Source organism: Artemia franciscana, chromosome 9, assembly GCF_032884065.1.
Source record: "Artemia franciscana chromosome 9, ASM3288406v1, whole genome shotgun sequence".
Taxonomy (NCBI): domain Eukaryota; kingdom Metazoa; phylum Arthropoda; class Branchiopoda; order Anostraca; family Artemiidae; genus Artemia; species Artemia franciscana.
In genome coordinates, this window is record NC_088871.1 from 49,498,880 (window position 1) to 49,513,202 (window position 14,323).

A 14,323-nucleotide genomic window follows, 5' to 3' on the forward strand; every position below is an offset into this window, starting at 1 on the left:
GCTTCTGTGTGTGTGCCTGTGGGTTTGACTTTGTTTGGTTGCGTGGGTGTGTGTGCGTGCGTGTGTTTTCTGTTTTGTGTTTCCCTCTTTTTTATCGCTCCCTTCGTGCCTGTGTGTCTGACTGTGTGTGTTGTGACTATGTGGTGGTGATTGGGTGTTTTTCCCACTGTGTCTTCTTTGTTTCTCTCCGTGCCTGTGTGTCTGACTGTGTATGTGTCTGACCCTAGGGTGCCAGAGGGCCAATCATAGTGTGGCACAGTGACGTGAATTTACATGGTGTATCACGTTGAGGTTGGCTTGCAAAAACATGAACCATTGGATTTAATGCATGGTTTTATCATGGAAAACGTCTTAGGAATGATGAGGGGGTGAATGATGTCAGGGAGGAAGTCGTAGTGTGACATGGTGGTGTGAATTGAGGTGGTGCATCACATTGAGGTTGGCTTGGGAAAAAAGGTTAACCAATGGATCTAATGCATAGTTTTAAATAAGAAAATATCTGGAAGATGTCTTAGGAGTGATGGGGGGTGCCAGGGGGGCCAGTCATAATGTGGCATGGTGGCGGGAATTGACATGATGTATCACGTTGAGGGTAGCTGACGAACACATGAACCATTGGATTTACTTTATTATTTTTAACTTGGAAATATCTGGTAAATTTCTTAGGAATGATGAGGTGCTAGAAGGGGTACTAGAAGGTGCCAGATGGTCAATCATAGAGTGGCATGGTTGTGGGAATTCAAATGATGTATCACGGAGGGTTGAGTTGTGAAAACACGAACCATTGGATTTAAATCATATTTTTTATCAAGGGAATATCTGAAAAGTGTCTTAGGAATGATATGGGGTTGCAGATATAAATAGTGATGATTTACCAATGATTTAGGCATAAAACAGGCTGTTCGAGAGGCATCAAAGGATCAAAATAAATGGTAACACTTCTTTAAATAGGGATTTGGGGGAATATTCACTCAATGCCTTATATACAAATTCAATTAAAAATGGTTTAGCTAATTATATTAAAAAACCAGTAAATAATTTCACTCAACCTGTTACGGATAGACCTTCTAAGATAGACATACGAACAGTTGTTCGTTAGTATCCGTCAGTGGCAGTTCATATTTGTCTGGATTTTGTTTGTTTGTTTGTTAGGTATTGTTTTACCACTTTATTGTTTGTTAGGTATTTGATTTTAATTCTTGGAATTTTTGGCCTTTTATTGAATTTTATTTAATTTTTTGTCGTTTTTTCATTGGTTTTGTTTTACTTTCCGCCCTTGTTTTTCGGTTTTTTGTTTTTTCCTTGATCATATTATTTTGTTCGCGCTGAAGAAGAGAGGTGGTTGTTCTCTCGAAATATTCGCTTTCTGTGTTTTTTTCATTATTTTCATTTGGCCTTTAAAAACCCCATTTTTAATCGTTTTCTTTCTATATGTTATGGCAGGCCAATGTGGTTTAAGAAATTAAATTTTTTTTTTTAGAAATACAATATGAATCGGGGAAGAGGAAGAGGTCGATTTCGTCAAATTCAGACTTCAACACCATTTGAACCTCCAAGTCTCTATCCTCCGTTAGAATTTTCAGCAGGTTTTCCAAGAATCGACCACAACTGGATAGGCCTTGTTGACGCAAAAAAAGAAATAGAATTGAGGTTTGATGTCAACCAGAAACCGAAAGTTAGTTTTTTAATTTGATTTATTTATTACAATGTTATTATTATATTTATTTTATTATGTTATCTCTAAACAGACACTACAAGCTCTGACATGTCTGAACACGTCGTCTGAGTCTCTTAAGCTTTCTGGACATTAGAACATTCGCTTCTTGAATAAAATATAATATACAGGGTATTGAAAAGAAAGGGAAACTCACAATTTTCAGTTCAGCCAAAACACCAAAATATGTAGAATCAATTCAAATCGGCCTTACTATTCTTAAAGCTGAAAAACTTATTAATTAGCCAATAGATGTAATATTTAGTTTCTTAGACTTGGTTCTTCGTCTGAAGGGGTGTAAGGCAGGAACAGTAGACCAAAATATTTTTGTCGGAAAATCTTTGAGTTGTCCTCCTTACCGGGCAGATTAATAAATCCATAGCTTGTTGAGGAGAAATAGACTCTCTCTCCATTTCCATGTGAATGACTATATGCGTGTTACGTATTACGTGTCAATCACTCTTCAGTCACAAAGTAAGACTGAAATTAAGAAATCAATGATTAAGGTTGTCTATCTAAGGTAGCCCATTTTTATGTTTGTACCTTTATTGTGGAAGTTGGTGAATAATGAATCTGATATCGCAAATGAAAATTTTATTGTTCTCATTTGTGGGTGCTAGTTTGCATTTGATGGTGTATCCTCAACGAAAAGTTTTCAAAATATAAGGTAGTAATACCCAAATTCATACAAATTGAATTAGATTTGTCAGACCAAAAAGTTTGTTAAACTTATGAAGCGCAAATGGATTAAAAAAGGTGTTCAGAGATGAACGGGTGTGTTTCTTATAATTGATTACAGGCAATGGCATATGGTTGTGTTCTAAGGATAAGACATATGAACAACCGCGGATGCGAACTCTTTTTGGGGATATAATGACTACAAAATAACTATTTCTATAGGTCTGTCCTTATGAAAATGTAATAAAAGCTTTCCCGAGAGAAATCCTGGGTACCTCTTTGCCTGTCATTGGCACTCAAGAACTCGTCAATTTCACGCACAAGAGTTAATGCAATACGAAACAAAAACAACAAAAAACAAATTACATAATAAAACTGTAATTGCTTCAAACTACAGTTCGCTATCTAATCATTTCTAGTCTACTAAAACCTTTACAAGTTATATATCTACTTTAAAAATAGGGTCCTCAACTGAATATGATATTCCATGAAATTAAAAGTTAAATTTAACTGCACGAAAAGAGGCTACCTTACTAAGGAAGAAGCTGTAGACTCTAGGTTCTAAAGCACAACAGGTTGAATACCTCATGGTCAGATATTACTTATGCATTAAAGAAGATTAAACTTCTCACAAATTATCTTTAAAACAAAACATTTTCACGACTGTTCAAAATCAAGATTCAGTATTATAAATGACCGTATTGATTAGGAGAAGGTATTGAAAAGAAAAAAAAAGTTATTGAAAAGAAAAAAAAGAAAAAGAAAAGAAATTTAGGTACTAGGTGCTGATAGTGTGGTAAATAAATTTTCTGAAATGTGGTGGTTGCAAAATTAAAGATAAGCTAATGAAGATCATGAATGTGATTTTTGAAAAAGGAGGAGTAGCAATTGGTTTTAGTAAAACTTTTATTAAACTTTTTATAAGACAAGTGACAAGAGTGAGTATGGTAATTATAGAGGCATTAGCTTGGCTTCTCTAGGAAGTAAATTAGTTAGTATGATGATACTTTTCAAACAGTTTTTGGTAACGAACTGTTGTAAGGAGCGACCCGGCTCAATAGTAACCAAAACTCTAAAAACGGAATTTTGATACCAATAGCTAAATCAAAAGAATCGCATTTAATGCTGATTTTACATATATAAGTTTCATCAAGTTTAGTCTTGCCAATCAAAAGTTACGTGCCTGAGAAAATTTGCCTTATTTTAGAAATCGCAGTTAATGCTAATTTTACATATATAAGTTTCATCAAGTTTAGTCTTGCCAACCAAAGTTACGAGCCTGAGAAAATTTGCCTTATTTTAGAAAATTGGGGGAAACACCCCCTAAAAGTCATCATATTCAGCGTATCAGAGAACCCTATTGTAGACGTTTCAAGCTCCTATCTACAAAAATGTGGAATTTTTTATTTTCTGCCAGAAGGCAGATCAAGAATGCGTGTTTATTTTTTTTTTTTTTTTTTTTTTTTTTTTTTTTTTTTTTTTTTTTTTTTTTTTTTTGACCTGTGCAATACATATAGTAATGGTTATTGGGAAGTGTACTGACGTTTTCAGGGGGATTTTTTGGTTTAGGGGAGGGGCTTACAAGAGGGAGAAATGCTGGGGGAACTTTCCATCGAATAATTTATCATGGGAGAAGAAAATTTCCATGAAGGGAGCGCATGATTTCCTAGCATTATTTGAAAAAAAAACAATGAAAAAAATAAATATTAAAAAGTTTTTTCAACTGAAAGTAAGGAGCAACATCAAAACTTAAAACGAACAAAAATTAGTGCGCATATAAGGGGCTCACCTCCTCCCAATACCTCGCAATTTATGCAAAAGTATTTTTAGTGATTTCAACTATTTATTCTACGGTCTTTGTGATTCAGGGGTCATTCTTAAGGAATTGGGACAAAATTTAAGTTTTAGTGTAAAGATTGAGGTACTGACGAGGGGGTGAACCCCCTCATTTACGTAATAAAAATATGCGAATACGGAAGTTCGTTACGTAAGCTAATTTTTAAGTTATGTATATCTTTTACTAATAAAAACATTCGTAAAAAATTAAAAGTTCTAGTTGCCTTTTTAAGTAACCAAAAAATTGGAGGGCAACTAGGCCTCCTCCCCCGCTTCTTTTTTATTAAAATTATTCGATCAAAACTATGAGAAAGCCATTTAGCCAATAAGATAAATATGCAAATTTTGTTTTAGTTATTCATCTGCGGAGAGCCAAAATCAAAATATGTATTAATTCAAAAACGTTTAGAAATTAAATAAAAAAAAAACAAGTTATTTTAACTGAAAGTAAGGAGCGATATTAAAACTTTACTTCGTATATGAAATGGCTGCTCCCTCATCAACGCCCCGCTCGTAAAGTTTTTTACAGTTTTAAAAAGTAGAGTTGAGAGAAAGAGTCAAACTTTAGCGTAAAGAGCGGTGCGTTGATGAGGGAGCAGCCCCTTTCATATACGAAGTAATTTCTGTTCGTTTTAAGTTTTAATGTCGCTCCTTACTTTCAGTAAAAATAACTTTTTTTATATTTAATTAGACTAAGGGATGCTATAAATGAAGTTTTAAGAGAAGAATACTTTGTTGTTTTTTTTAAGGAGTGGATACATTGACTAATCTTTTGGTGTTAAGTTATTAATTAAGAAGTGTCTGAATCACAAGACCCCTTTAGACCTTAGTTTTATAAATTATGGATATGCATTTGATTCAACCAATAGAAAACATTTAGTGAAGATTGTATCCTTGTGTCGTATACCAATAAGTAGGTTAAACTGATGAGTGTTGTTTTCCGGAATAATACTATTATAGTTTTGGTAGGAAGTGGGGTTAGGCTACTAGGTGGTTTTTTTGTTGAATCAGAAGTTAAGCACAATCGTACTCTATCCCCGTTTGTATCGATTGTTTTGATGGACTTTTTCCTAAGGAACACGGCAAAAGCTATGAAAGACCATGAAATCAAATGGGAAGATAAAACTCCCATAGGCTTTGATTATACAGATATTTGAGTGTCCTAGATAAAAAATGTTAGCAAAGCTGATGACTTTTTAGAGGCTCTGAGGGCTAAGGGTGCAAGAATAGGTTTGAGACTTAATGTTAGCAAGACTAAATCAATTAGACTAGGAATAAATGAACGTGAAGAGATGATTCTTGATGACGAGAAGATTGATCAAGTGTATAGCTTCACTTACCTGGGTTGTAAAGGTCTAGGGTGTTTCCCGCCGTTGAAAAAAGTTCGGAAGAAAAGGAATGAAACATCTAAAGCTGAATTGGCTTGCCATAACAAAAACAAAGAGATTTTATGTTTATTGATCATCGTAACTCAGTAGATATAGCTCTCAAATTTAGTAAGCCTTCTGAAACTTTCCTTTCTCCTTTGGCAGAACACATTTTCGACCACCTTGATCATTACTTACAATTTGACGATCCCACAGTGATTTTTAACGATATGGGCTTGACACAGTGGGGTAGGGAACCCATAGGAATAAAAAAAACATATTCTTGCAAATCTTGTCTATAAATGGAAATACAGGTAATTTAAATATTGGCTCGATTTATAACATTCTTCGTAAAAATGAACCAATAGCCAATGAGGGCAATAAGGTTTTACAAAATCACCAGGGTACTAGATTAAATACAAGACCTGGGAGAATTGCAGCAGTGGAAGCTAGCAAGAGGATTATTTCACAACAAAATAATTAATTTCATATTCATTTTCTCTTATTTTATCCCGTCGCTTTAGTGTTCTCATTGAAGCAACTCTATTTAGCTTCTGTGGGGCTCAATCACAGTAGCAAAAATGCTATACATAGATATTGTTTTTTCTTTTGGTTTTAGATTTTATTTAATTATAGGTTATTTTAGATTGTATCTTTGTTCTTAGCGTCGAAGACGCCTTATTTTAAATAGGCGAAAAATCCGCTTTGTTTTAGACGTAGTCCCGTTTGTTTTCTTCATCTTGAAATCGATCTCTCTCTATGTTTTGAAGAAAAGGAAGATCTGCATTTCAGATGACGGAAGAAGATTTGTTATATATTTTCCGGAGAAATTGTCTACGGATAGGTACCCGTTTGTCTGACACTATGTCAAAAAACAATAACAAGCCGTTTGTCAAATAACAAGCCATACAAATAATATGTTTCCTTCCGCCCCTTCTAAGGCTACAATGAAAGAAACGCTAAGATAACTAGGACACGTTTTGCGGATGAAGGATGACGGATTGCCAAAAATTGTTATCCACCTGGGGAAAAACGAATAGCAGGTCGTTCCTGAACGGGGTAGAAATTGGTCATAAAAAAGGGTTTAAAGGAAATAAAGAGGTTCTTTGGAAGGGATAAAGAGTGAAGCTTTGAATAGATTAGGGTGGAGAGGAGCGTGCGCTACTGTTTTGCCTTAGGTAGCGTGGTGTTACAGTGAGTTGTTAGTAGTAGTATGTCATGTCATATCCTGGTGAACAAAAATGTCTATTTTAATTGCTAACAAAAAAAAAAATCATATCTGCTCATTGTTTAAACAGTTTGAAGATTTATTTTGGATTTGAATCGGAATTAAGGGCCTCTTTCTTTATTAAGAATGATCTCATTCTTTTTTATAAAAACAATAAAAAAAAGTTCTTAAATTTTTAAATGCAAATAGTGATTAAATAAAAACAGACAAAGCAAGCTTCATCTGCTAAAATAAAAAATATTTTCTCCTAGAAGGACAGCTACAAATTCTTTTTTCCAGACACATATTTAAAGATCTATTTGAGAGATCAGACAATTCAGGGGAAGGGGAGGGGAACATATTTGAGGAGCTGAACTTTAATTTGCCACCTGGATTTGACGTTAAGCAATGAAAAAAATGGATTTAGATGGGTGAATAATTTGGTTCGCGTCTACTCGAATTAGAGCTAAAAATTTCTTCCTCGAGATAGAAAAAATTTAGTTATAATAAACGAAAGCTTCCCGAATAAATAAACACTATGTAATATAAATTGTAATAAATAAATATTATATACCATTTTTAGATAAGACACTTTTCTACGAAGACTTTAAAAATTTCTATTTAGTCAGACATACCAGCCATATTCCTCGTGACGACATCGGTTCGTCTTTTTTGCTCGACAAAATTTGCTAACCTCTCTCAGAACTCAGATCTAGTTGGAGTTCTGGTGTTGCGATTCTTCTGTCAACTCGAAAAGTCTAGTTTTAAAATTTGTGATTATTTAATATATAAGAACACTTTGTTGATTATAAAGCAAGTCCCTTTTTTTAAGGAACAGGACATAGACTGGGATCTGTTTCCATCGTGTTTACGACCTAGTACAAAAAGGACAATTGAAAAGAAAACTCCCAAAAAGAGTAAACAAAAGGAAATAGGGTCGATTCTCAGCAAACTGGAAAAGAAGGACGAGGAAGGTATGTAAAATTATTTCGCTTCTTGCTTGTAGCATGGTTTTACTTTGTCTTTTATTTATTGTCTTTGTTTGTGTTCTTTTTTCTTTTCTTTTAATCGTCTGATCTGCTTCTGCGCCTTGCTTTGTGCTTTTAGTGTATTGAATATTATGGGCAAGTGCCCTATTTACTGTAAACTGTTCGAGTTCTAGAGATTAATGAAATTATGCAATAGATTAGTCGTGATATATTTTAGTGGAACTTCTACTTATGAGGGATTAATAAGTAAAAAAAATAGCCTATTGGAAAGTGCTCCTCAAAGGTAGAAGAATATCCAGGTAATATAAAATCAAACCTGTTTTGGAAAAGTTCGATCTATCTTATTTCTAGGAAGGATGAAATATATAAAAAGTCTCTGAATATATAATAAGAATAAGACTCTGAATATATAAAAAATGAATTGATGATCCTTCCCAAGGATAGCCTGTCCGACCAGCAAATCCTAATGTGGTGAAATCTGTTAAGCAAATCACTTGGGGCCCAATTTCACGAGGACGGGAGCTGGACGAAAGTCATCCGTCATCGTGAACCTGTGCTTTCGCACTTGATTTATTCAACATAAGTAATTTTTTGCTTTCGTCTTTCATTGAATTGGGCGAAGCGCTCTCATTCAACTCCGCTTCGAGATTGAGCAGAGTTTAACTTGTATACAAATTGGGCTGCAAAAATTCCAAAAAAAGTCGAGGGTCTTTTGTTGAATTTTTGAGATATGAAAATGGAGATGAAATGATATAATGTTTCATTCGTTCCGTCAACAGGAAATATACGCATGATTTTATTTTGGAAGGGGGGGGGGGTGATTTGAATCCTTCACCTGGGTTGAAACCTTATGGTCGATAGAATTGAACGACCCACCAGTCTCATGCATCATTAATTGTCTGTTTTTTTTTGCTGTTACTATTATTTAGTATTATTTCTGTTTTTATCAGCTGAAGGAGACGAGTCAGAAGACGAAGAAACAAAGAAAAAGAAAATGGACGAAGAGGGTGATGAAGAAGATGAGGAAAACGAAGATTTTGCGGATGAGTTTGAAGAAGGAAACGATTATATCCATGGCCTAATGGTTGATGATGATGAAGAATTTGGCGAAGACCTAGAAAAAGAATATGGTGAAAATTACTATGACTAGTTAATTTTGATGTTAATGATAAAATATTGTTAATGTAATGCAACATCTACCTTTTTGACAATGTAAAAAGGGTAGTAGCTTTGCAGTCTGTGGTCAGATAAGTAACTTATTTTAAGCAATGTTTGGGAATAATGGAGATTTGGGGTTAGTCTCAGTTGCATTCTCGAATAAAATCCCTTGTCTTAATGCTAGTTTATCTTAAACTCTATTAAACTCCCAAATAAGAAATACTTGGTTATCTCCTCTTGACTCGTTAGAGTTACTTTTGAGAATTCTAATTTTATTATTATTTTACGACATCCCCCAATACACCAGAAACGGAGTCTCTCATGCATCCCCCATTATAATATATAAAGTACACCTTCGAAATTTATTTCGTTTTTTGCCCTTCTTCCCTTTTCCCCGAAAGAAAAACCCATCTGAATCCCTTCTTTAAGGGTTGGATCTACTGTTGGTTATTTAACTATTGTCGCCCTTTGTTCTTTTCAAAGCCTGGGTCTTTTTCAATTTAATGATGTCTTGTTGTAGGATTTATACATTTGTAAAAATTGTTCGTTACCTTATGAGGCAAAAAAGTAAAATATTTGTCCACATTTTGTATTTCCTTCTCATATTTAGTCATAGTTTCGAATTCTCTTTTTTATTCGTTTAAGCTTTTCTATGCTTAATAGCACTGAAATACAAGTAGTATAGTAATTGCCGATTCTGGACAACCTATCTCATCCATTCAATTTAAATCACTTTCAGTCCATTTTACACCATTTTAACATCAAATATTAAACATTTTGAACATTTTCCGTCCTGAAATTCAACATAAAAACAGGTCCTTGGAAATCAAAATTTGGTTTCATTTTTGTGCTTTTTCACAGTGTGAACATGCGTTCTAGGCCCCGCTATGATCACCCCATTTTTCATTGAATTCACACCATTTTAAGTGAAAATTTCCAATATTTTACAATTTACCATCGTGAGCTTTAAGATCTAAACAGGTCTTGTGAAAAAAGAATTTGATGAATTTGTGGAATAAGAGTACTTATATTCCATTTTTCCTGTACTACTGATAAAATTTAATAATTTAATATTTAGTGGATTATTAATAAACGCTTAACCAGATCGATCATATTCTCATTCATCAAAGTAGACGACGGGTCCTGGAAGACCCGAGGACTTACACAGATCATCAGCTTGCTGTGGCCAAATGTATGGTGAAGCTGAAAGTTGAGATGGAACCCCAAAATACGGTCAAGAAGTTTACTCTGAACAAGATAACAGATAAAACGTTGACGCTCGGATACAACCTTCTTCTTGAAACATGTTTTGCGGCTCTAGATAGTTTGGGACAGGCCATAGGTGATGAACATTGAGGATCCATCTAAAACAATGTCTGGGGGATACTTTCAAGTCTGAACGGGTAAAAGAAACAAAAGAAAGAGGATTGGATCAGAGACTACACATGGGTTTTGTCAAGGAAAGAAATAGTGTCAAAATTCTTATTAATAAACATCATGCGATAAACATCGCATAAGAAAACTAAGAAAGCTACTAGGCATGAAAAGCGACAATTCATTGAAAACCTAGCTGGAGAGAACGAACAGACCGCCAGTCGTAGAGATGGTAGAACTGTATACATGCTGACAAAACAAATCGCTGGTGTTCAGCCACACTATTGTTCTTTTGTAGAAGATAAAGATGGGTGATTACTTACCTGCTAGGAATCGAGTTGGAGCCAGTAAACGAACGGATCTTACTAGCCCGATTCACAATTACCCATGCAAAATAGCAGCTGTTGTAGTTTATGCACGGACGAATCAGTCCAGTGATTCTGGAAGTGTTGCTTTTTATCAGTTGCTGACGAACGTAGTGAATAAGACGTACCGACACGACATCCTTAAAACCTGTGGGGACTTTAATGCTAAAGTTGGATCCGATGCTAGCGATGCACCCTCAGGTTACAAAACAGGTATATATGCTGACAAAAGGAATCGCTGTTGTTCAGCACTATTGTTCTTCTGTAGAAGATAAAGATGGGTGATTACTTACCTGCTAGGAAGATGTAAGCGAACCGTGGAAGCAGTGCTTTAACGGTGTATTAAATCAGGCAATTCCCCAGCAATTTATAGACATTCAGAAAACACCTCGACTCGACCTCTGAATTAGCTCTGGTCCTATCCTCCGGGAAGAGGTGGACGTTGCTCTAAGAAATCTAAAGAACGGAAAAGCTCCATCAGAGCTGTTTAAATATGGAAAAAGGGAAATAATACAATTCCTTTTTCAGCATCGGACTAAAATATGGAGTAACGGTGCATTACCTTATGAATAGAAAAAGGGTGTTATTCTTAAATATGTCTAAAAAAGTTCAGTATGGTATTTAACTATAATTTAAATATAATTTTGATTTTCTTAATTTGATGGTTGCTCATGATCTTTTCCCCATAGTAAATATTCCAACACGTGTTACGAGTCATTCAGCCACTCTTATTGATAATATTTTTGTTGGTTCTAAGTATCTGGACCGTAGTTATGCAGATGTGGTTCTATACCCTTGTTCGGACCATTTCCCAGTTGTTGGAGCGGTACCTTGTGGTCGAATAAAAAGAAATAAAATAAAAAAAGTAATGACTAGGTCATTGAAAAAGGTGAATTTACAGAGGTTTGGTGAAGAGTTGAGTACCATTGATTTTAGTGAGATTATGGTTATGAAAGTTAACGCTTCTGGTGCATTTGATTGTATGATGGGGGTCGTACAGCCAATTTATGATAAGACTTGCCCAGTGAAATTCTTGAAACCCCGTAAGCGTGAATCCAGGAAGCCCTGGATAACTATTGAAATTCTTAAAGTGTCAGATTTGAGAAATCAAGCGTATGTTGAATATTTAAATAGTGGATGTGCCATTAAACTGGAAAAATTCAAAATAATACGCAACAAAGTAAACTCTATGAGAAGAAAGGCTAAAAAAGAATACTTTGCCAATCAATTGAGTTTAAATAAGGATAATACTAAAAGAATTTGGAAAGTTATTAATGACCTATTGGGAGGGGAGAAAGAAGCTCCACCTAATTCGCTACTGATTCAAGGTGAATTTGTTAATGATGAAATAAGTATCACGACTAAATTTGCTGAGTTTTTTTCAAGTGTTGGGTAAAACGTACAGGCGCAAGGGTTGGTGAACTTTAATAATGATTTAATGAAAGATGAATTTGTGGATGATAAAGGAATTGGAAATGAAATTGAATTTCTGCCTTGTACTGGAGATGAAATTCTGAAGGTTGTGAAAACAATCAAATCGAATTCAGCAGGTATTGATGGCATTAATCTGAAAACTTTTAAGTCAGTGATGTGTTATTTAATGCCATGTCTAGTCCATATCATCAATCTTTCCCTCCAAACCGGTATATTCCCTGATGCGCTTAAAAGGGCAAAAGTAATCCCCCTTCACAAAGGTGGCTCTAAGCTAGAAATTGAAAATTATAGACCCATATCAATCCTACCCTTGTTTTCGAAAATATTTGAAAAAATTGTGCATAAAAGGCTTTATGATCACCTTATGAAAACGGGGATGTTAAGTGAAAACCAGTTTGGCTTTAGGAAAGGTCATTCGACGGCGGATGCCGTGCATTCCCTTTGTGACATTGTAAATAAATGCTTTGAACGTGATGAAATCCCTTTGACCGTTTTCATCGATTTTAGAAAAGCATTCGATACAGTGGATTTTAATATACTACTCAAACGTCTACAATCACATGGAGTTCGTGGTAATTATTTAAAGTGGTTTAATAGTTTTTTAAGTGGTAGATCTATTCAAGTTGTATTAAATGATGTGTTTCTTCTCCTTTTCAAGTGAGGTGTGGTGTACCTCAGGGGTCTGTTTTGGGACCACTTCTGTACCTTGTGTATGTTGATTCAATGCGTTTCTACTTACCTGAGTTTTGTATTACGACTTTTGCGGATGATACAGCTTTAACTATGTCTAGTCAATATGTCGATGATTTGTTGTTGAAAGTTAATAGGGTATTAAAGGCATTTTTTGTATTTACAAGTTTGAGCTTTTTGTCAGTAAACGTTAATAAAACTAATTTTATGATTTATAGTAGAGTTGGTAAGCCTCCATGTGTTGATAAAAAGATATTTTTAACGGCAGGCCTCTGTCACAACTGCATGAAGTGCGTTATTTGGGGTTTCAGCTTGATTGTAATCTATCTTGGAAGAACCATAGTGATCTTGTTGCAGCTAAAGTTGCTAGAGGTTTGGGAATTTTGCGTCGATTAAAGCATGTTTTACCATTACCAGTTCTTTTATTATTATACCACACCATTGTTGCGCCTTATATTTCTTATGGTTGTGTCCTTTGGTCTAGTAATTTCTATGCAAATTTTAAAAGAGTACAGATCCTACAAAATAAAACAGTACGTCTTCTTGGTAATTATGTAGAAAATGTGAATGATACCGCGTCATGTTTTAAGAAATTACGAGTGCTTAACATTGGTCAGATTCGAGATTATCAAGCTGCTGTTTTTGCGTATCGATGTTGCAATGATGTATGTCCTCCAGTTTTTTTCGAGTAAATCGTTCACTCCATGGGTATGAGACTAGAGAGGCAGATAATTTTATTGTTGAGTACCGAGACACCACACGTGCAGCTTTCGGAATTAGGTATTTAGCTCCGGCTATTTGGAATGATATCCCAGCTGGCATTAGGGAGGCGGAACATATTGGGTTGTTTAAAGTAAATTTAAAAAAACATTTATTGGAAGTGGGGAGATAATTCTTTTTTTTCTTTTTCTTCTTTTTTTTTTAATTATTGTTAGCCTTTATTTATTTATATTCTGGTATTAAGGAGTAATTGAGTGAGAGTGTTTTGTCCTTCTTTAGTTTCCGTTTTTTTTAGTTTCTGTTTTTTTTTCTTATTAAATTAGGTTGAGAATCAGAGGATTGCAGCCGTCCAACATCAGGCTCTTTGAGCCTTCCCCAGGGCGGTTGTGTGTATTTATAGTTTTTGTAATTAGTAGTTAATAAAGATAGTTCTAATCATAAACTATTTAATCACAAGGCTTACTATCCTTCTTTTACTATCCTAAGATATTGAAATATACCATAACGAAATGATTGATTTTCGGTCTTAAAAGTTCCCCGTTCCTTAAAAGTCACGTAGTCCATACGAGATAAATGGTTAGTACGGACATTTATCTTAATGCTTAGTTCAACTCAACTGATTTATTTGATTTTTCATGACAATTTTACTTAGTGATGTATAATTGCGCATTAGCTATTATGAATAAGGCGATGAACCATTGTGTATGGAGAAGGGCACCTAAAAAGCGCATTTGATTGCCAAAATTGTGTAACTCTCCATGAGCCGTCAGATAAATATAGAAAAGATGTAT

The 14,323-nt window shown here is 34.7% G+C and overlaps 1 protein-coding gene across 3 annotated transcripts in view; it reads left to right on the top strand.

Annotated features, from left to right (window-relative positions):
* The window catches only part of LOC136031511 (DNA-directed RNA polymerase III subunit RPC7-like), a 20,285-nt gene extending 11,306 nt beyond the window's left edge, over nt 1-8,979 (top strand). For 2 of the 3 annotated variants that reach the window (XM_065711177.1, XM_065711178.1), the window contains exons 2-4: nt 1,481-1,675; nt 7,635-7,776; nt 8,742-8,979. In XM_065711177.1, the coding sequence (XP_065567249.1) occupies nt 1,490-1,675; nt 7,635-7,776; nt 8,742-8,941 (528 nt within the window). In that variant the 5' untranslated portion in view covers nt 1,481-1,489 and the 3' untranslated portion in view covers nt 8,942-8,979. The remainder of the gene's footprint in view (nt 1-1,480; nt 1,676-7,634; nt 7,777-8,741) is intronic. The other variant, XM_065711179.1, reaches the window with a different exon arrangement.
* Nucleotides 8,980-14,323: the final 5,344 nt, after the last annotated feature.